Source organism: Staurois parvus, unplaced genomic scaffold (assembly GCF_062004578.1).
Source record: "Staurois parvus isolate SC_StPar_1 unplaced genomic scaffold, SC_StPar_1.0 ptg000848l, whole genome shotgun sequence".
NCBI classification, from domain to species: Eukaryota; Metazoa; Chordata; class Amphibia; order Anura; family Ranidae; genus Staurois; species Staurois parvus.
In genome coordinates this window covers 50,544-71,293 of record NW_028318644.1, presented here as the reverse complement: position 1 = coordinate 71,293, position 20,750 = coordinate 50,544, and the positions used below count along the sequence as shown (strand labels likewise).

The following is a 20,750-nucleotide window of genomic DNA, read 5'->3' as shown; positions in this document are numbered from 1 at the left end:
ACCTGTCGCTCCATCTGGGGGTCCGGCGCCCGCCGCTCCGCCTGGGGGCCCGAGACCTGTCGCTCCGCCTGGGGGCCCGAGACCTGTCGCTCCACCTGGGGGTCCGGCGCCCGCCGCTCCGCCTGAGGGCCCGAGACCTGTCGCTCCGCCTGGGGGCCCGAGACCTGTCGCTCCACCTGGGGATCCGGCGCCCGCCGCTCCGCCTGAGGGCCCGAGACCTGTCGCTCCACCTGGGGATCCGGCGCCCGCCGCTCCGCCTGGGGGCCCGAGACCTGTCGCTCCACCTGGGGATCCGGCGCCCGCCGCTCCGCCTGGGGGCCCGAGACCTGTCGCTCCACCTGGGGATCCGGCGCCCGCCGCTCCGCCCGGGGGCCCGGTGCCTGCCGCTCCGCCCGGGGGCCCGGTGCTTGCCGCTCCGCCCGGGGGCCCGGTGCCTGCTGCTCCGCCCGGGGGCCCGGTGCCTGCTGCTCCGCCCGGGGGCCCGGTGCCTGCTGCTCCGCCCGGTGACCCGCTGCCTGCTGCTTCGCCTGGTAATCCGATGTGCCTCTGCCCGGAGTCCAGCCCGATGTGCCTCTGCCCGGAGTCCTGCCCGATGTGCCTCTGCCCGGAGTCCTGCCCGATGTGCCTCTGCCCGGAGTCCTGCCCGATGTGCCTCTGCCCGGAGTCCAGCCCGATGTGCCTCTGCCCGGAGTCCAGCCCGATGTGCCTCTGCCCGGAGTCCTGCCCGATGTGCCTCTGCCCGGAGTCCAGCCCGATGTGCCTCTGCCCGGAGTCCTGCCCGATGTGCCTCTGCCCGGAGTCCTGCCCGATGTGCCTCTGCCCGGAGTCCTGCCCGATGTGCCTCTGCCCGGAGTCCAGCCCGGTGTGCTTCTGCCCGGAGTCCAGCCCAATGTGCTTCTGCCCGGTGTCCAGCCCGATGTGCCTCTGCCTGGTGTACCGCTGCCCGGAGTCCTGCCAGGTGTGCCAGTCTTTGATATCCCGCCAGTTACCAGACCCGGGCGGTGGAACATTTTTCCCAGCTAGGACTGTTTGGAGCGTCCTGAGGCCGCTCCTTGAGGGGGGGGTACTGTCAGGAATGGACTGGCCAGCAATGGTGGAACTCACCTGCCTTTTGATCTGCAGTACCAGGGCTGGCCAGCGGGTGCTCCCAGCAATCAGAGATTCAACTTTGCAGCCAGCTAACACCTGGAACTGATGATGCTGGGGTATTTAAGGGATGGCCAGACCCACAGACTCTGCCTTGGTGTGTGTTTGTCCTGGGCCCTGTATCTGTCCTGCATCCTGTTTCTGTTCCTTTGCTGACCCTCTGTACTACGCTGCTTGCTACCTGTCCTGATCCCTGGCTTGTGACCCTGACCATCCCTCTGCCTGACCCTCTGTACTACGCTGCTTGCTACCTGTTCTGATCCCTGGCTTGTGACCCTGACCATCCCTCTGCTTGACCCTCTGTACTACGCTGCTTGCTACCTGCTGAACCTGGCCTGTGACCCCGACCATTCTCCGCTTGCTCCCCCTGTACCTACCTGCCCAATTGATATTGACCCGGCCTGCCTGACGACGCTTGCATTGTATGTACTGTTATCTGTGGGTGGTTGGTTTGGTTTGTTTGCACTGTATTATGTTTAGTATTGCACTGCGTTTATGTTTGTATTATTAGTGTTAATAAATTGTATTGTTTATCACATATCTGAAGTCTGCGTTTCCCTGCGTCAGTCACACATCTCTGGTCATACCTGGGAGCCCTGACAGAATCGTTGACCAGCTAGCCCCTACATCCTACATGACATTCCAGAATAGGATGGCTCTGGACATGATTTTAGCGGAAAAAGGAGGTGTCTGTAAAATGATAGAAGGAACCGGAACATGTTGTACATATATTCCTGACAATACTGGCCCAAATGGTAAGGTTACTCTGGCTATAAAGAAATTAGAAGATCTGTCAGTGGAGCTGAAGAAGAACTCAGGTATCTCAGACCCGTGGGATCAATATTTTAGCTGGATGAGTGGGTGGCAAAAAGTGCTCGCCCAAATAGGGGTCACTGTACTTGTCACGGTGTAAAGTCAGGTTCAGAGACCAGTTGCTATAGCAGTAAAAGGCTTACCTGGAACCAGCAGGATAGGTCCACCAGCGGATCCCCCTGGGAGTGACGCAGGCTCACCTGAGGTGCGGGGTCTAAGTATTAACCGGTATTCACCAGAGCTCCTAATGGTGGAGATGGATTTGGCTGCGTGTTAATACCAGGTCACAGATCTCAGGATCACCCCACCAGGGAATGAGCAGACTGGGAACCAATAGCGGATCAACAGATTAGGGATCAGACGAAAGCAGAGTCGGTCACAAGCCAAGGGTCGGTCACAAATGGTAGCAGATCAATCGTGGTCAGGAACAAGCCAAAGGTCAGTAGCGGAGGTGTAGACAGCAGCAGGAACAGTAGCAGGATATTGGCTGGAAAGGCACAATAATCTGGCAAGGAGGAAGTCCAAGGACATGGCTTCTATAGGAAGTTCATGGGAGGAGCAAGGAGTTCAAGAGCAAACAAGGCACAAGGCAGGATTATCCAATAGATGAGGCAAAGTGTTGTCCAGCATCCCAGGTAGCTCAGTGAGTAGAGTTACTGCCTGACACAGTAGAAGTCCCAGGTTCAAGTCCAGGCCCTGACAGTACTCCCCTCCTCCCAGGACGTCCTCTGGACGTCTTAGGACTAGGCTTGCGTGGAAACCTCTGGTGGAATTCTCTTGTTAGTCTAGGAGCATGAACATTCTCCTCAGGCTCCCAAGAATTTTCTTCTGGTCCATATCCTTCCCATTGAACCAGATACTGTAACTTATTCCTAAAGATCCTGGAATCAAGGATTTTCTCCACCACAAATTCTTCTTCACCCTGTACCTCAACAGGTGGAGGAGGTGGAAAAATTCTTCCAGGGAAAGGATTTTCCTGAAACGGTTTGAGTAGTGATATATGAAAAACAGGGTGAATCTTCATACTATCCGGAAGCTGTAAGCGAAAGGTGACTGGGTTGATTTGGGCAGAAATCTGAAAAGGACCCACAAACTTTTGACCCAACTTAGCAGATGGCACCTGGACCTTCAAATTCTTTGTTGATAACCAAACTTTGTCACCCACATGAAACGTAGGAAGTGCTCTCCGGTGTCTGCAGACTTTTTGTAATATTCCCGAGCTTCCCTCAAAGTCTCAATCAATTTCTCTTGAATCTCCTGCAATGTAGTTAGTCTGTTGGTAACAGCAGGGATTGGAGTTGTGATAGGGAGATCAGGAATAAAAACTGGATGGTAACCGGTGTTTAAGTAAAAAGGACTTTGAGAGGTGGAACTATGTTTAGAATTGTTGTATGCAAACTCTGCAGTGGGAAGACAGTCCACCCAGTCATCCTGAAGATAAGTGACAAAGCATCGAAGATACTGCTCCATTGTTTGATTTGTTCTCTCAGTCCGACCATTAGACTGGGGATGAAAAGCAGAGGACAGATTAATTGTAACACCCAAGGCTGAGCAAAAACTTCTCCAGAATTTTGAAGTAAACTGCACACCTCTGTCAGACACTACATCAGGGATTCCATGCAGTTTAAAGACTTCTTGAACCATTAGTTCTGCAGTCTGTTCAGCAGTGGGCACCCCCTTAACTGGAACAAAATGGGCCATTTTAGTGAGACGGTCAACCACTACCAAAATGGTGGTCATTCCTTTTGAGGGAGGTAAATCCACCACAAAATCCATAGAAATAGACCCCCATGGTCTTGATGGAACAGGGAGTGGCTGAAGCAACCCCAAAGGGGAGGCTCGGGGAATCTTATTGCGTGCACAGGTCAAGCATGAGGTCACATAGCGTTTGACATCTTTCTTGTACCCCGGCCACCAAAAGGAACGTGATAATAGTTCTTCAGTCTTAGCGACTCCAAAATGCCCAGCAAGTTTGGAATCATGAACCAACTTGAGAGCTTCCACCCGAACAGATTCAGGTACATAAAGATGATGTCCTTGAATCCAAAAGCCATTCTTATAAGTCAGGTTAATGTCCGTAGGTGGATGATTGAGAAGTGGGTCATTCTTATACCCCTCTTTAAGAAGATTCAAGAATGCCTTAGGACTTGTGGCCCCTAGAAAGTTCTTTTGAGGCAGGATTGTGCATTCAGAAGTGTCCTCCTGGAGAGGCCCAGACGACATTCGTGATAAGGCATCAGCCTTTCCGTTTCTTGACCCAGGTCGATATGAGATAATAAAATTGAACCTGGAAAAGAACAGTGACCAACGTGCTTGTCTAGAAGACAATCTCTTGGCAGAACGGATGAATTCAAGATTTTTATGATCCGTGAAGACAGTCACAGGATGCTTAGCCCCTTCCAACAGATGCCTCCATTCGGAAAAGGCTTCCTTAATTGCCAGAAACTCCTTATTCCCAATGTCATAATTCCTTTCAGCAGATGACATCAAACGAGAAAAATAAGCACAGGGATGAAGCTGCATTTTTTCTCCTCGTCGCTGAGAAATGATAGCTCCCACGGCGGAGTCTGAGGCATCCACTTCCACAATAAAAGGTAGCTCAGGATCAGGATGTACCAATATAGGTGCAGATGTGAAGAGTCTTTAGCTTACTAAAAGCAGTTTGTGCCTCAGTTGACCATGCAAAGGGCACTCCTTTCTTTGTCAGCTGTGTAATTGGTGCTATTACCTTAGAGAAGTTTCTTATGAATTTCCTGTAAAAGTTGGCAAATCCAATAAATCGTTGTATTTCCTTAACGTTTCCAGGGGCAGTCCAATCCACCACTGCCTTGATCTTTTCAGGATCCATGCTCACTCCTTCTGAAGAAACGATATATCCCAAGAACTGGATCTGGGCTCGTTCAAACTCACACTTCTCCAGTTTGATGTAGAGTCGGTTCATCCTTAACCTTTTGAATACAGTGCAGACATGCTTGCGATGCTCCACCAGGTTGTCCGAAAAGATGAGGATATCGTCCAGATAAGCAATAACAAACTGGTCCAACAAATCTCGAAACACATCATTTATGAAGTGCTGAAAAGTCGCGGGAGCATTACATAGGCCAAAAGGCATAACTAGGGATTCGAAGTGTCCATATCTGGTTCTAAAGGCAGTCTTCCATTTGTCGCCTTGACGCATGCGTACCAGGTTATATGCCCCCCCGTAAGTCAAGTTTTGTGAAGACTTTGGCAGAGCGGAGTCTTTCCAACATCTCTGCGATTAAAGGGAGTGGGTAACGGTTTTTAACAGTGATTTTATTCAAGCCCCTAAAATCAATGCATGGACGCAAGGTGGAGTCCTTTTTCTCAACAAAGAACAGGGCTGCTCCTGCAGGAGATGTTGAGGGTCTGATAAAGCCCTTCTCCAAGTTCTCATCAAGCCACTACCTTAGCACCTTTAACTCAGGTTCTGATAAATTGAAAATGCGGCTGAATGGTATTTCTTCGCCTGGAAGCAGTTCAATGGGACAATCGTATGGACGATGAGGAGGTAGTTGATCTGCATTTTTCTTATCACAGACATCTCGAAACTCATGGTATTGTGGAGGCAGATTGTCATATGACTGTGTAGTTACCATATCAGCCTGTGATTTCCTGATTTGTAGACAACTTGTAGCACATGGTTTCCTACAATGTTCCTCACAATGGGGGGATGTAAAATTTATGGTCCGTGCTCCCCAGTTGATGAAGGGATTATGGGTAGTAAACCAAGGGATGCCCAGGATGACAGGAAATTTAGGTGATGTAATCAGCTGAAAGCTGATGGTCTCAAAATGGTCAGCCTGAAATTGGAGTACTAGAGGAACCGTTTCATGAGTAACTGGTCCTGATGATAAAGGTGAACCATCAACTGTCTCCATATCAATAGGGGCAGATTTGTTTCTCCTGAGAATATTATTATTGTGGGCAAACTCTATGTCCATAAAGTTTCCCCCAGCCCCAGAGTCCAGCATAGCAGAACAAGGAATTTCATGGCCCTCGGTGAAAAGTTTGATAGGGACAACAAAATGAGACTGTTTAGGACCAACTTTATTTTCTTCATCGATCAATGGGGAGATAGACTGGGTAATTGAATTTATGCGTTCAGGCAGGATAACATCAGTCGCAGCAATTGTTCTTTTGGCTTTATTAGGACAATTGACTGCGTAATGCCCAGAGTCCCCACAATATAAACAAATTCTCCAAACGTCTTCTCTCCTTCTCTTGAGTAGAAATTGATCTTTTAATAGTATCTACTTGCATAGGTTCAGGTGTGTTAGAATCTGAAGAGATGTTTAAATCCTTCTGACTGAACTGATTAGCAGAAAAACGCATGCCACCATTACTTCCCAATCTCTCCTTTCTTCTGTCAGTCTCTGGTCAATCCGAATGCATAATTGGATGAACTCCTCAAGATCGTTAGGAGTCTCTCCTCTGGCGAGCTCATCCTTCACCTGTTCAGAGAGCCCCTGCCGGAACTGACTCTTTTGCGCTGCTGGGTTCCAGGTGGTGTCTGAGATCCAGCGTCGAAATTCAGTTGTATACTCCGCAACAGGGCGTCTACCCTGCCTCAAACTATGCAGCTTTGCTTCAGCGGTAGCGCAGCGGTTGGGATCATCAAAGACCTGGTTCATTGCAGTCACAAAAGTCGCAAAACTGTTTAACATTGCATTGTTTTGCTCTATATAGGGAGAGGCCCAAGCTAGGGCTTCCTCAGTCAGGAGGTTTATAACAAACAATACCTTCTGCCTCTCAGTATCAAATGCAGCAGGTTGCATCTGGAAATAAATGCGGCATTGGTTAAGGAAACCCCTGTAGTGGCAGCGGTCTCCATTGAATTTGAGTGGCAGAGGCATGCGTGTATTAGCAACATCGCGGGAGCACATGTCCAGCAATCGTGTCTGCAGAGCATGGATCTCTTCCTGTTGCCCCTCTACTACACTTTGCAGTTCAGCAAATTTCTTTTGGTAGGTAACACCAAACTCTTGTAGCTCTGAAATTTGCTGCCTGACAGGAGCCATGGCATTTGCTATAGCGGCCTCCATGTGTGGGCCAGATTATTCTGTCACGGTCTGGGTCAGGTTCAGAGACCAGTTGCTATAGCAGTAAAAGGCTTACCTGGAACCAGCAGGATAGGTCCACCAGCGGGTCCCCCTGGGAATGACGCAGGCTCACCTGAGGTGCGGGGTCTAAGCATCCACCGGTATTCCCCAGAGCTCCTAATGGTGGAGATGGATTGGGCTGCGTGTTAATACCAGGTCGCAGATCTCAGGATCACCCCACCAGGGAATGAGCAGACTGGGAACCAATAGCGGATCAACAGGTTAGGGATCAGACGAAAGCAGAGTCGGTCACAAGCCAAGGGTCGGTCACAAATGGTAGCAGATCAATCGTGGTCAGGAACAAGCCAAAGGTCAGTAGCGGAGGTGTAGACAGCAGCAGGAACAGTAGCGGGATATTGGCTGGAAAGGCACAATAATCTGGCAAGGAGGAAGTCCAATGACATGGCTTCTATAGGAAGTTCATGGGAGGAGCAAGGAGTTCAAGGTTCAAGAGCAAACAAGGCACAAGGCAGGATTATCCAATAGATGAGGCAGAGTGTTGTCCAGCATCCCAGGTAGCTCAGTGAGTAGAGTTACTGCCTGACACAGTAGAAGTCCCGGGTTCAAGTCCAGGCCCTGACAGTACTAATAATTCTAGTTCTTTTAGCTCTGATTGTATGTTGTATTCTATCATTTGTAAAGAAGTTAACAAGCAAGGCTGTAGACAACAGCACACCTATATTTCTCCATCAAGAGGAGGAGGATCCCCTTGTGATGGAAGAGGATAAACCTTTCACTCCTCTACAGTCCCTCCCCGCCAACAGCAATTTCACAATTTTGTAGGGATAGCATGTGACTTCCTTATGTACAAAGTCTGTGGCGAGGGGGGGGATGAAATAGTCATCACCTGTCTAACGTGCAGCATAAAAGGGTTCCAAGGTACATAAGGACAGATGAGCGAGGTCTTATAGGGACAGATGAGCGAGGTCTTATAGGGACAGATGAGCGAGGTCTTATAGGGACAGATGAGCGAGGTCTTATAGGGACAGATGAGCGAGGTCTTATAGGGACAGATGAGCGAGGTCTTATAGGGACAGATGAGCGAGGTCTTATAGGGACAGAGGAAAATAGTCATTTTAAGGGGGGACTGTGATGGATTTGGTAAAATGCCTATTCTGTTTCCTGTTCAAAATATACATTTTATACATATTTACTTTTATACTTTTTCATATTTCTAAATATATGTGTTTTGCATATATATTTTTGTCTGCTGGGCTTTGCAGTCCTCCTTAACTTGTTTTGCTCAGAGCGATGTTTTCAACCCCTCCCTTCGCACTGACAGGACCTTTTACTTGGGCTTTGAGTATGTGAGGGGGAGTGAAAAAGATAACGGGATGAGAAGCAAGCATCAAGTTTCTACATTTCTCCTATATTTCAGCCAAGCAAAATGTGCCTTTTAGAATGTGACTGTATTTACGTAATAGTGACATGTACTCTGTTGTTCTCTATGTATAAAAGGTTAAGCACCGCCCTGCAATAAACAGAGATGATGTGAAAGTGGTTGTACTGGACAGTTGTTGGTGGAATTATTTTCCGGCACGCAATCCATATCTCAAAATTAGGAGCAGCAGCAGAAATCCTACCCTGAGCCCAATTGTGGTTCGCAAAACCTTTTTACCGGGATGTGACACCTTTGTGTTAATAAGGTTGTCACCTTCTGGGAAAACCAGTTTGGAGGAAGTGGCTCCAGACATTCCGGCTTCATGACAGCAGGGAGCTAAAGGAAAATCCATACATCAAAAGGGGTATGTTTCATCTCTCATAAAAGCTAAAATATTAGTTGCTGAGAGATGAACATACTCCCTTCTTGTAGGGCACTCTGTAGGCTACATCTGCATATAAAAATCATATTTGTGGATTAGGAAGAATGCCAGGAAAATGCAGGGAATGGTTAGGTGGTGCTGGATTGCGACAGTCTAATGGTGTTTGGTACTGTCGCGATCGGGCCGATGCGCTGGTGTCGGAAATCCAATCCCCGACTTGGTGTTTCAAGCTGGTCTTGGTCCGATTGAACTTGGGCAGTTTAGCATCCAGAACATCCTGTGGGCGGGTACAGGAGCAGCCCCCCAGGGTCAATTGGCCGAGGACTAATGTCCCGCCTAAGTCCATATCCCCATAAAAGGAGTACCCGGGCATTGGGACATTTGTGATTCGTATGGAGCCGGTTCGATTTGACTGACGGATTGCTGATGCTCTGACTTACTCCAGTCGCAGGGAAAATCTCGGTAAAAGTTTTATTCTGTTTTATTCCCTTTTTATTTTATAGCGAATAGTCATTTGTGTGTCTTCTTGTATTTTTTGTATTTCTGTAACTTTTTATATTTTGTACATATTTTATGCTCCGCCCACTTTCGGGAAATTAAATCTTAAAATGAATTAGTGACTTCTGTGTATTTAAGCTCGGGCTCATATCTTTGGAAAGATTAGAATGGAGAGATAGATTGGAGAGATCAGATTGGAGAGACGAGATCAAAGAGATTAGATTGGATTAGATTGTATTGTATGTTAGTGTCTTTATACGCTCAGTCAAGCTCATTGCCAATCTGTATGCAATTGCACTGTGTGTGGGCAGATTGCGTGCAGATTGTAAAGGTAACAGATCTGCCAGACGGAGATCTGTGTGTGTGGGGTGTCCCAGCAGATGGTTTTGCGGATAAACTGTTGGGTGGTGGCAGACTACCTTTTGTGGTGTGTCTGGTGTGGGGGGTGTGGACAGTGGAAGGGTGATAACACCGGGCTTCAAGCTGTAGGTAGCTGGAGGGACTCTAGAAGGGTGTAATTACTAAGCTGCTCCTCAACTCTAATCAGGGCACCAGGTTGTATGTAAGATTCGTATCTGCCAGTGTGTGGTCGACCAGCTGGATTGGAGTCTCCATCTGGTGTTGGCCAAAGGTAGTGCGGGCTGTGAAAGTATATCACAGCTGGTCTTATACACGATTTTATATATTCAAAGTTAAGTCCCCTTTATTCCCTCTTACCCCGTCACGGCCGCACGTGCGCGCCTCGGTTAGCTAGTCGCTGTGGGCATGGCGTGTGGGGGATCAGTGACACCCTCCTTTCGGAAGAGGGCTTTTGGGACGACATGGTGGGCTTTGCAGCTCAAGACTTTGGCAGGAAGGAAAGGTTGAAGTAAGGTTTTGAAGTTAAACCGTGAGAAGAGCGGTCAGGTGTATTTTGGGGAGGTTGAGGTTCCTGAGGGGGGTTTTGAAATGTTCCCTGTTGAAGTAAAACCTTCCCTACTTTGACATCCTCTATGAATTGGTCAAGTGCCTCCCCAAAATCCACATCTTGGAAGGGCATACTGTTCGTGTGAGGTACATTTTCCAAGTTGCTTCAGCTGTCAAGGCTTTTAGCCACAAGATTCTGCACACGTGTGAAGATTAGAGTCATTCTGGATATTTGTCTCATGATATAATCTAGGGCATCCACACTAAAGAGCAGAGTGGAAGGTAATTGCTGCAGTTGCTGCGGTATAGCACGGGTCCTGGATTGTGCTGGTTGCCCGTTGCCTTAGTACAGTTAGCTGCGGTTTGAAATACTGAAATTGCAGCAAGAGCTGGTTGCAGTGCTTGGAGCGTCTCAAACTATCTATCTGCACATTTTTTTAAATGAAGGATCTTCAGTTGGCACAGTGAAAGGTTTAGGACTGAGATGGCAGGATCAACTACAGGAACAGACCACTTTTTAGGGAACTCGTTTTGAAATTGGCAAAGATCTTTGGAGGAGTGAAAATCTTTTTGGGAGTGATTTAATCATTGTAGATTGCACATTATATTTGTTATAGGTTTTGCAGGTCTCTTTGTAACCAACAGGGCGAGTTGGAGGAGAATCACATTCTACAATACCAAGGCTTCTGCACACAGCAGTGAGCTTATTCACATTGGCAAGCATGGAGTGTGCAGCTTCCACTTCAGGTGTGAAAGTGTTCGGTGTGGGGGGGGGGGGGGGTGATCTTCTGCAGCCTCCTATCATACTTACTCTATATCCTCCTCATTCCCTGCTGTGTCTGCCTCCTCGCCTCGCAGTATTAAAGCCAGAACTGAGACACAGAAAATTCTGCCTCTGCCAGGTGGGCTGCTTGTTGTGGTGTTGAGGTTTTGCCATCAGTCCAGAGAATACAGGGCGACTCTGTCTTACCTGTCCACAGAGCTGGACTGTATATTGAGTCCAGGCTCCGCCAATCATGATGGGCATATCCCCAGGGGGGTCATCAGGGTCTAGGATTCATAAGGACAGACCACGGACTTGGACCCTGCGGCTGACTAAACACGCTGCACTAGGTGACAAGTGAGCTCCATGCAGGATCCAGGGCCTGAAGCAACATTCCAGGCTGACCCCACAGCATGGGGTCTAGAGCCAGCTCACAAGTGTTCCTGAGGATGCAGTGAAATGGATGCAGTGAAGTGGATGCAGTGAAATGGATGCAGTGAAGTGGATGCAGTGAAGTGGATGCAGTGAAATGGATGCAGTGAAGTGGATGCAGTGAAGTGGATGCAGTGAAGTGGATGCAGTGAAGTGGATGCAGTGAAGTGGATGCAGTGAAATGGATACAGTGAAGTGGATGCAGTGAAGTGGATGCAGTGAAGTGGATGCAGTAAAATGGATGCAGTGAAGTGGATGCAGTGAAGTGGATGCAGTGAAGTGGATGCAGTGAAGTGGATGCAGTAAAATGGATGCAGTGAAGTGGATGCAGTGAAGTGGATGCAGTGAAATGGATGCAGTGAAGTGGATGCAGTGAAATGGATGCAGTAAAGTGGATGCAGTGAAGTGGATGCAGTGAAGTGGATGCAGTGAAGTGGATGCAGTGAAGTGGATGCAGTAAAATGGATGCAGTGAAGTGGATGCAGTGAAGTGGATGCAGTGAAGTGGATGCAGTGAAATGGATGCAGTGAAGTGGATGCAGTGAAATGGATGCAGTAAAGTGGATGCAGTGAAGTGGATGCAGTGAAGTGGATGCAGTGAAGTGGATGCAGTGAAGTGGATGCAGTGCTTCTACTGTAGTATAAGAAGTCAGTGAAGGAGATGAAGGATACAAAAGATAACACAATAATGAAGTTCAGCGAAGAGCGATCTCTCTGCCAGGAAGAGGAGGTTCATCACCCGAGGACTCTCAGAGTGGGGTAGGTGGGGAGGCACCTAGGGGGAGTGTCCTCAAAAGCTTTGCCAGTGTCCAATCACCTGGAAGTAGGAGCTTATAACCCAGGGGTATGAATACTTTTTCTCTTGGTTTACAAATGGTTAAATCTCCAGGGGCGCATCCCACCTCCAGACTCCCTGACTGCTATGTACACTTTTCAGGAGCGCCGACTGTTTTGCTTTCGCTATACTCCCAGTGCTCCAGCAGAAGACATCTCTCCCATTCAGCAGCCATTCTATCATTTCTCCACCCCTCCTCTCCAAAGGTCCAATCACAGAACGCTTTGTATTCTGCAAACCCTTTGACAACATACAAAGCATTCTGTGAATGGAGAGAGGAGAGGAAGGGAAGACGGTGAATCTCTAGCTATACTCCCAGCGCTGCGGCAGAAGACTTGCAGCTCTCCTACACACCAACCGTCCAATCAGCGATCGGGGAGACGGCACACACATGTAGACCAGCAGATCTCATCGGTGAACTCACCGCAGTCCTGCGAGCCAGCAGAGGTAGGTTCACATCCCGGGTCAGGGTGAGCGGAGCGCTGAGGGCCGTCAGCATTGCCAGGCGCTGATCTTCTGATGGAGCGTGAAGGGAAACTTCATGGATAAAACACGACTGCAAGTCTACGGCAACGTCCCCCGGGCGACAGGAAGTCCCGATCACAATCATCGGCCAATCCCTAAAAACACAGACAGTGCGAGCTCAGAACAGTGCGGTCTCTGCAGTGCGAGCTCAGAACAGTGCGGTCTCTGCAGTGCGAGCTCAGAACAGTGCGGTCTCTGCAGGCAGTGCGAGCTCAGAACAGTGCGGTCTCTGCAGACAGTGCGAGCTCAGAACAGTGCGGTCTCTGCAGTGCGAGCTCAGAACAGTGCGGTCTCTGCAGACAGTGCGAGCTCAGAACAGTGCGGTCTCTGCAGTGCGAGCTCAGAACAGTGCGGTCTCTGCACACAGTGCGAGCTCAGAACAGTGCGGTCTCTGCAGACAGTGCGAGCTCAGAACAGTGCGGTCTCTGCAGTGCGAGCTCAGAACAGTGCGGTCTCTGCACACAGTGCGAGCTCAGAACAGTGCGGTCTCTGCACACAGTGCGAGCTCAGAACAGTGCGGTCTCTGCAGACAGTGCGAGCTCAGAACAGTGCGGTCTCTGCAGACAGTGCGAGCTCAGAACAGTGCGGTCTCTGCAGACAGTGCGAGCTCAGAACAGTGCGGTCTCTGCAGACAGTGCGAGCTCAGAACAGTGCGGTCTCTGCAGACAGTGCGAGCTCAGAACAGTGCGGTCTCTGCAGACAGTGCGAGCTCAGAACAGTGCGGTCTCTGCAGACAGTGCGAGCTCAGAACAGTGCGGTCTCTGCAGTGCGAGCTCAGAACAGTGCGGTCTCTGCAAACAGTGCAAGCTCAGAACAGTGCGGTCTCTGCAGTGCAAGCTCAGAACAGTGCGGTCTCTGCAGTGCAAGCTCAGAACAGTGCGGTCTCTGCAGTGCAAGCTCAGAACAGTGCGGTCTCTGCAGACAGTGCGAGCTCAGAACAGTGTGGTCTCTGCAGACAGTGTGAGCTCAGAACAGTGCGGTCTCTGCAGACGGTGAGGTCTCGGGAGTGTGCGGTCTCTGCAGACGATGAGGTCTCGGGAGTGCGCGGTCTCTGCAGGCGGTGAGGTCTCGGGAGTGCGCGGTCTCTGCAGGCGGTGAGGTCTCGGGAGTGCGCGGTCTCTGCAGGCGGTGAGGTCTCGGGAGTGTGCGGTCTCTGCAGCCGGTGAGGTCTCGGGAGTGTGCGGTCTCTGCAGACGGTGAGGTCTCGGGAGTGTGCGGTCTCTGCAGCCGGTGAGGTCTCGGGAGTGCGGGGTCTCTGCAGGCGGTGAGGTCTCGGGAGTGTGCGGTCTCTGCAGCCGGTGAGGTCTCGGGAGTGTGGGGTCTCTGCAGGCGGTGAGGTCTCGGGAGTGTGCGGTCTGTGCAGGCGGTGAGGTCTCGGGAGTGTGCGGTCTCTGCAGGCGGTGAGGTCTCGGGAGTGTGCGGTCTCTGCAGACGGTGAGGTCTCGGGAGTGTGCGGTCTCTGCAGGCGGTGAGGTCTCGGGAGTGTGCGGTCTCTGCAGACGGTGAGGTCTCGGGAGTGTGGGGTCTCTGCAGACGGTGAGGTCTCGGGAGTGTGGGGTCTGTGCAGGCGGTGAGGTCTCGGGAGTGTGCGGTCTCTGCAGACGGTGAGGTCTCGGGAGTGTGGGGTCTCTGCAGACGGTGAGGTCTCGGGAGTGTGCGGTCTCTGCAGACGGTGAGGTCTCGGGAGTGTGCGGTCTCTGCAGGCGGTGAGGTCTCGGGAGTGTGCGGTCTCTGCAGACGGTGAGGTCTCGGGAGTGTGCGGTCTCTGCAGACGGTGAGGTCTCGGGAGTGTGGGGTCTGTGCAGGCGGTGAGGTCTCGGGAGTGTGCGGTCTCTGCAGACAGTGAGGTCTTGGGAGTGTGCGGTCTCTGCAGACGGTGAGGTCTCGGGAGTGTGCGGTCTCTGCAGACGGTGAGGTCTTGGGAGTGTGCGGTCTCTGCAGACGGTGAGGTCTCGGGAGTGTGCGGTCTGTGCAGACGGTGAGGTCTCGGGAGTGTGCGGTCTCTGCAGACGGTGAGGTCTCGGGAGTGCGCGGTCTCTGCAGACGGTGAGGTCTCGGGAGTGTGGGGTCTCTGCAGGCGGTGAGGTCTCGGGAGTGTGCGGTCTGTGCAGGCGGTGAGGTCTCGGGAGTGTGCGGTCTCTGCAGGCGGTGAGGTCTCGGGAGTGTGCGGTCTCTGCAGACGGTGAGGTCTCGGGAGTGTGCGGTCTGTGCAGACGGTGAGGTCTCGGGAGTGTGGGGTCTCTGCAGACGGTGAGGTCTCGGGAGTGCGCGGTCTCTGCAGACGGTGAGGTCTCGGGAGTGTGCGGTCTGTGCAGACGGTGAGGTCTCGGGAGTGTGGGGTCTCTGCAGACGGTGAGGTCTCGGGAGTGTGCGGTCTCTGCAGACGGTGAGGTCTCGGGAGTGTGCGGTCTCTGCAGACGGTGAGGTCTCGGGAGTGTGCGGTCTGTGCAGACGGTGAGGTCTCGGGAGTGTGGGGTCTCTGCAGACGGTGAGGTCTCGGGAGTGTGCGGTCTCTGCAGACGGTGAAGTCTCGGGAGTGTGCGGTCTCTGCAGATGGTGAGGTCTCGGGAGTGTGCGGTCTCTGCAGACGGTGAGGTCTCGGGAGTGTGCGGTCTCTGCAGGCGGTGAGGTCTCGGGAGTGTGCGGTCTCTGCAGACGGTGAGGTCTCGGGAGTGTGCGGTCTCTGCAGACGGTGAGGTCTCGGGAGTGTGGGGTCTGTGCAGGCGGTGAGGTCTCGGAGTGTGCGGTCTCTGCAGACAGTGAGGTCTTGGGAGTGTGCGGTCTCTGCAGACGGTGAGGTCTCGGGAGTGTGCGGTCTCTGCAGACGGTGAGGTCTTGGGAGTGTGCGGTCTCTGCAGACGGTGAGGTCTCGGGAGTGTGCGGTCTGTGCAGACGGTGAGGTCTCGGGAGTGTGCGGTCTCTGCAGACGGTGAGGTCTCGGGAGTGCGCGGTCTCTGCAGACGGTGAGGTCTCGGGAGTGTGGGGTCTCTGCAGGCGGTGAGGTCTCGGGAGTGTGCGGTCTGTGCAGGCGGTGAGGTCTCGGGAGTGTGCGGTCTCTGCAGGCGGTGAGGTCTCGGGAGTGTGCGGTCTCTGCAGACGGTGAGGTCTCGGGAGTGTGCGGTCTGTGCAGACGGTGAGGTCTCGGGAGTGTGGGGTCTCTGCAGACGGTGAGGTCTCGGGAGTGCGCGGTCTCTGCAGACGGTGAGGTCTCGGGAGTGTGCGGTCTGTGCAGACGGTGAGGTCTCGGGAGTGTGGGGTCTCTGCAGACGGTGAGGTCTCGGGAGTGTGCGGTCTCTGCAGACGGTGAGGTCTCGGGAGTGTGCGGTCTCTGCAGACGGTGAGGTCTCGGGAGTGTGCGGTCTGTGCAGACGGTGAGGTCTCGGGAGTGTGGGGTCTCTGCAGACGGTGAGGTCTCGGGAGTGTGCGGTCTCTGCAGACGGTGAGGTCTCGGGAGTGTGCGGTCTCTGCAGACGGTGAAGTCTCGGGAGTGTGCGGTCTCTGCAGATGGTGAGGTCTCGGGAGTGTGCGGTCTCTGCAGACGGTGAGGTCTCGGGAGTGTGCGGTCTCTGCAGACGGTGAGGTCTCGGGAGTGTGCGGTCTCTGCAGACGGTGAGGTCTCGGGAGTGTGCGGTCTCTGCAGACAGTGAGGTCTCGGGAGTGTGCGGTCTCTGCAGACGGGACTGTTTGGAAGCAGCAGAGACCGCACTCATACACTCAGCAGAGTCACGGCTGATTGCTGCATATAAATGAATTGGACATCAGAGGAAAGTTGTCACCTGAATGTGGAGTCCAGCAGGAGGCTGCAGAGAGCGGAGGTGACCCGCGTGTCGTCTCCAGAGCCGTCTCTCTCCCTCCCGAGGACATCCACGTGGCAGAGCAGGAGGACACAGGGACGGCAATCCGCGGCACGAGAGAAGAGCGAGCGAAGACGTGTCACCAATCCGGCACTGCTCTCCCGGCACAGCCTGCCGCACTCCACCTGCAAGACACACAGCACACCCATGGATCTGTCCCGGGGTCACACAGCACAACCCCCCCACGATGAGTAACAGAGCACAACCCCCCCACCGAGCAGTAAAAGAGCACAACCCCCCCACCACGATGAGTAACAGAGCACAACCCCCCCCACCGATGAGTAACAGAGCACAACCCCCCCCCCGATGAGTAACAGAGCACAACCCCCCCCCACGATGAGTAACAGAGCACAACCCCCCCCACCGATGAGTAACAGAGCACAACCCCCCCACCGAGCAGTAAAAGAGCACAACCCCCCCCCACCGATGAGTAACAGAGCACAACCCCCCCCACCGATGAGTAACAGAGCACAACCCCCCCCACCGATGAGTAAAAGAGCACAACCCCCCCACCGAGGAGTAACAGAGCACAACCCCCCCACCGAGGAGTAACAGAGCACAACCCCCCCACCGAGCAGTAAAAGAGCACAACCCCCCCCCACCGATGAGTAAAAGAGCATAACCCCCCCACGATGAGTAAAAGAGCATAACCCCCCCACCGAGGAGTAACAGAGCACAACCCCCCCACCGAGCAGTAAAAGAGCACAACCCCCCCACCGATGAGTAACAGAGCACAACCCCCCCACCGATGAGTAACAGAGCACAACCCCCCCCCCCCACGATGAGTAACAGAGCACAACCCCCCCACCGATGAGTAACAGAGCACAACCCCCCCCCCACGATGAGTAACAGAGCATAACCTCCCCACGATGAGTAAAAGAGCACAACCCCCCCACCGAGCAGTAAAAGAGCACAACCCCCCCACGATGAGTAACAGAGCATAACCCCCCCACGATGAGTAAAAGAGCACAACCCCCCCCCCACGATGAGTAACAGAGCATAACCCCCCCACGATGAGTAACAGAGCATAACCCCCCCACCAAGGAGTAAAAGAGCACAACCCCCCCCACCGAGTAAAAGAGCACAACCCCCCCCCGATGAGTAAAAGAGCACAACCCCCCCCCCCCCACCGGTGAGTAACAGAGCACAACCCCCCCCCCACTGATGAGTAACAGAGCACAACCCCCCCACCGATGAGTAACAGAGCACGACCCCCCCCACCGATGAGTAACAGAGCACGACCCCCCCCACCGATGAGTGACAGAGCACGACCCCCCCCACCGATGAGTAACAGAGCACGACCCCCCCCACCGATGAGTAACAGAGCACGACCCCCCCCACCGATGAGTAACAGAGCACAACCCCCCCCACCGATGAGTAACAGAGCACAACCCCCCCCACCGATGAGTAACAGAGCACAACCCCCCCACCGATGAGTAACAGAGCACAACCCCCCCACCGATGAGTAACAGAGCACAACCCCCCCCCACCGATGAGTAACAGAGCACAACCCCCCCACCGATGAGTAAAAGAGCACAACCCCCCCACCGATGAGTAAAAGAGCACAACCCCCCCTCCACCGGTGAGTAACAGAGCACAACCCCCCACCGGTGATTAACAGAGCACAACCCAACCCCCACTGATGAGTAACAGCGCACAACCCCCCACCGATCAAAAAGAGCACAACCCCCCCACCGATGAGTAAAAGAGCACAACCCCCCCACCGATCAGTAACAGAGCATAACCCCCCCACCGGTGATTAACAGAGCACAACCCCCCCACCGATGAGTAGCAGAGCACGACCCCCCCCCCCCCACCGATGAGTAACAGAGCACAACCCTCCCCCCACCACTGAGTAACAGAGCACAACCCCCACCGATGAGTAAAAGAGCACAACCCCCCCTCCACCGATGAGTAACAGAGCATAACCCCCCCCACCGATGAGAAACAGAGCACAACCCTCCCCCCACCACTGAGTAACAGAGCACAACCCCCCCCACCGGTGATTAACAGAGCACAACCCTCCCCCCACCACTGAGTAACAGAGCACAACCCCCCCCACCCACCGAAAGAGCACAACCCCCCCCCACCCCACCACTGAGTAACAGAGCACGACCCCCCCCTACACCCCCCACCACTGAGTAACAGAGCACAACCCCCCCCACCCACCGAAAGAGCACAACCCCCCCCACCCCACCACTGAGTAACAGAGCACGACCCCCCCCCTACACCCCCCACCACTGAGTAACAGAGCACAACCCCCCCCACCCACCGAAAGAGCACAACCCCCCCCCACCCCACCACTGAGTAACAGAGCACGACCCCCCCTACACCCCCCACCACTGAGTAACAGAGCACAACCCCCCCCCACCACCGATGATGCAGATCTGCACCCCACAGACGTCACAGACATACAACACGGACGGGATGTCCGGCCCTCACCTACCTGGAAGAGATGGAGATGAAGTCGGCTGCACGCGGCTCTGACCACCATGGCTTTACCACTGCCGGCAGGACCGCCCAGGAGGATCCGACCTCCGGCTCCAAGAACATGGCCGCTGTATGAACCACCCAACCATCAGGAAACGCAGCAACATTATTATTATACAGGATTTATACAGCACCAAAGGTATGCTCAGCGCTGTACGGGGGGACAGAACATGAGACAAGACAGTAACAATACAATACACGAGGGGGGGAGGGCCCTGATCCTGGGAGCTGACAATCTAGGAGGGAGGGGAAGTGGTACAGGAGGAAGTGGCTGTGGGGGATGGAGTGGTGGGAGAAGTGGAGGAGATCAGTGGTTAGGTGAGGGCGGGGTAGGCTTTCCTGAAGAGGAGGGTTTTCAGGGAGTGCCTGGAGGAGAGGAGGGTAGGTGACAGTCTGATGGATTGGGGTAGGGAGTTCCAGAGGATGGGGGAAGTCCTGGAGAAGTCCTGCAATCGGGCGTGGGAGTAAATATGTGATTACAATAGAAACTGTAATTACTTATTAGAACTATATGTACCCTGCAGCTGATAAACTGACATTCAGGAGCTTTTCTGCATTTTGTTCAGCAGCCCCTGAACTCCCCCTAATGTTCTCCTGTCTCCATATACACATCGTCCTTTACAGGCGTTTACAGGCAGTTGAGTTTACAGTCGTTTACAGTCGATTACAGTCGTTTACAGTCGTTTACAGGCAGTTGAGTTTACAGTCGTTTACAGTCGATTACAGTCGTTTACAGTCGTTTACAGGCAGTTGAGTTTACAGTCGTTTACAGTCGATTACAGTCGTTTACAGGCAGTTGAGTTTACAGTCGTTTACAGTCGATTACAGTCGTTTACAGGCAGTTGAGTTTACAGTCGTTTACAGGCAGTTGAGTTTACAGTCGTTTACAGTCAGTTGAGTTTACAGTCGTTTACAGTCAGTTGAGTTTACAGTCGTTTACAGTCGATTACAGTCGTTTACAGGCAGTTGAGTTTACAGTCGTTTACAGTCGATTACAGTCGTTTACAGGCAGTTGAGTTTACAGTCGTTTACAGGCAGTTGAGTTTACAGTAGTTTACAGACGTTTACAGTCAGTTGAGTTTACAGTCGTTTACAGGCAGTTGAGTTTACAGTCGTTTTCTTGAACGCACCAAAATTGTGTTCAGGAGTAGATTTTACCGGCGTTTCAAACGCCAAATGCTTGTAAATGCATGTAAAGGTGGTTAACTGCGTTTACAAGCGTTTCCGTTCAGACATGTTCTTTGACAGGTCCATATCCAAATGCTGTCCAGAGCCTCTTTTCTTCATCAAAAATGTATTCAAATGGACCCGGTACACCGGCGCAGTCAGTTCCAGGTTTCGCGTGAAGGAAACAATGGTAAAATGCACCGCATTCTGCTCATGATGGGATCCACAGTGAATGCAACCAGAATGAAAGGTCATCTCCACACATACTGCTCTCTCTGCTTCTGCTCTCTCTATTTCTCTCAAAATGTCTGAAATAGTTCATTATTTACTGTTTTTTGTGCATTCTGGGCATTTGGGAGGGTCTCCTGAGGTCATCTTTTCACAATGCTTCTAAACACAAACGCACATAAACGCGGATTAACGCACATAAACGCGGTAT

The 20,750-nt window shown here is 52.5% G+C and overlaps 1 protein-coding gene across 1 annotated transcript in view; it reads right to left on the bottom strand.

The window, feature by feature from the left end:
* PEX6 (peroxisomal biogenesis factor 6) overlaps positions 1–20,750 on the bottom strand; it is a gene marked incomplete at its 5' end in the record, with an annotated part of 131,663 nt that overhangs the window by 60,820 nt on the left and 50,093 nt on the right. The window contains 3 exon segments of the mRNA XM_089655551.1: positions 12,700–12,895; positions 16,577–16,779; positions 19,101–19,212. Of these exon segments, the coding sequence (XP_089511677.1) occupies positions 12,700–12,895; positions 16,577–16,779; positions 19,101–19,212 (511 nt within the window).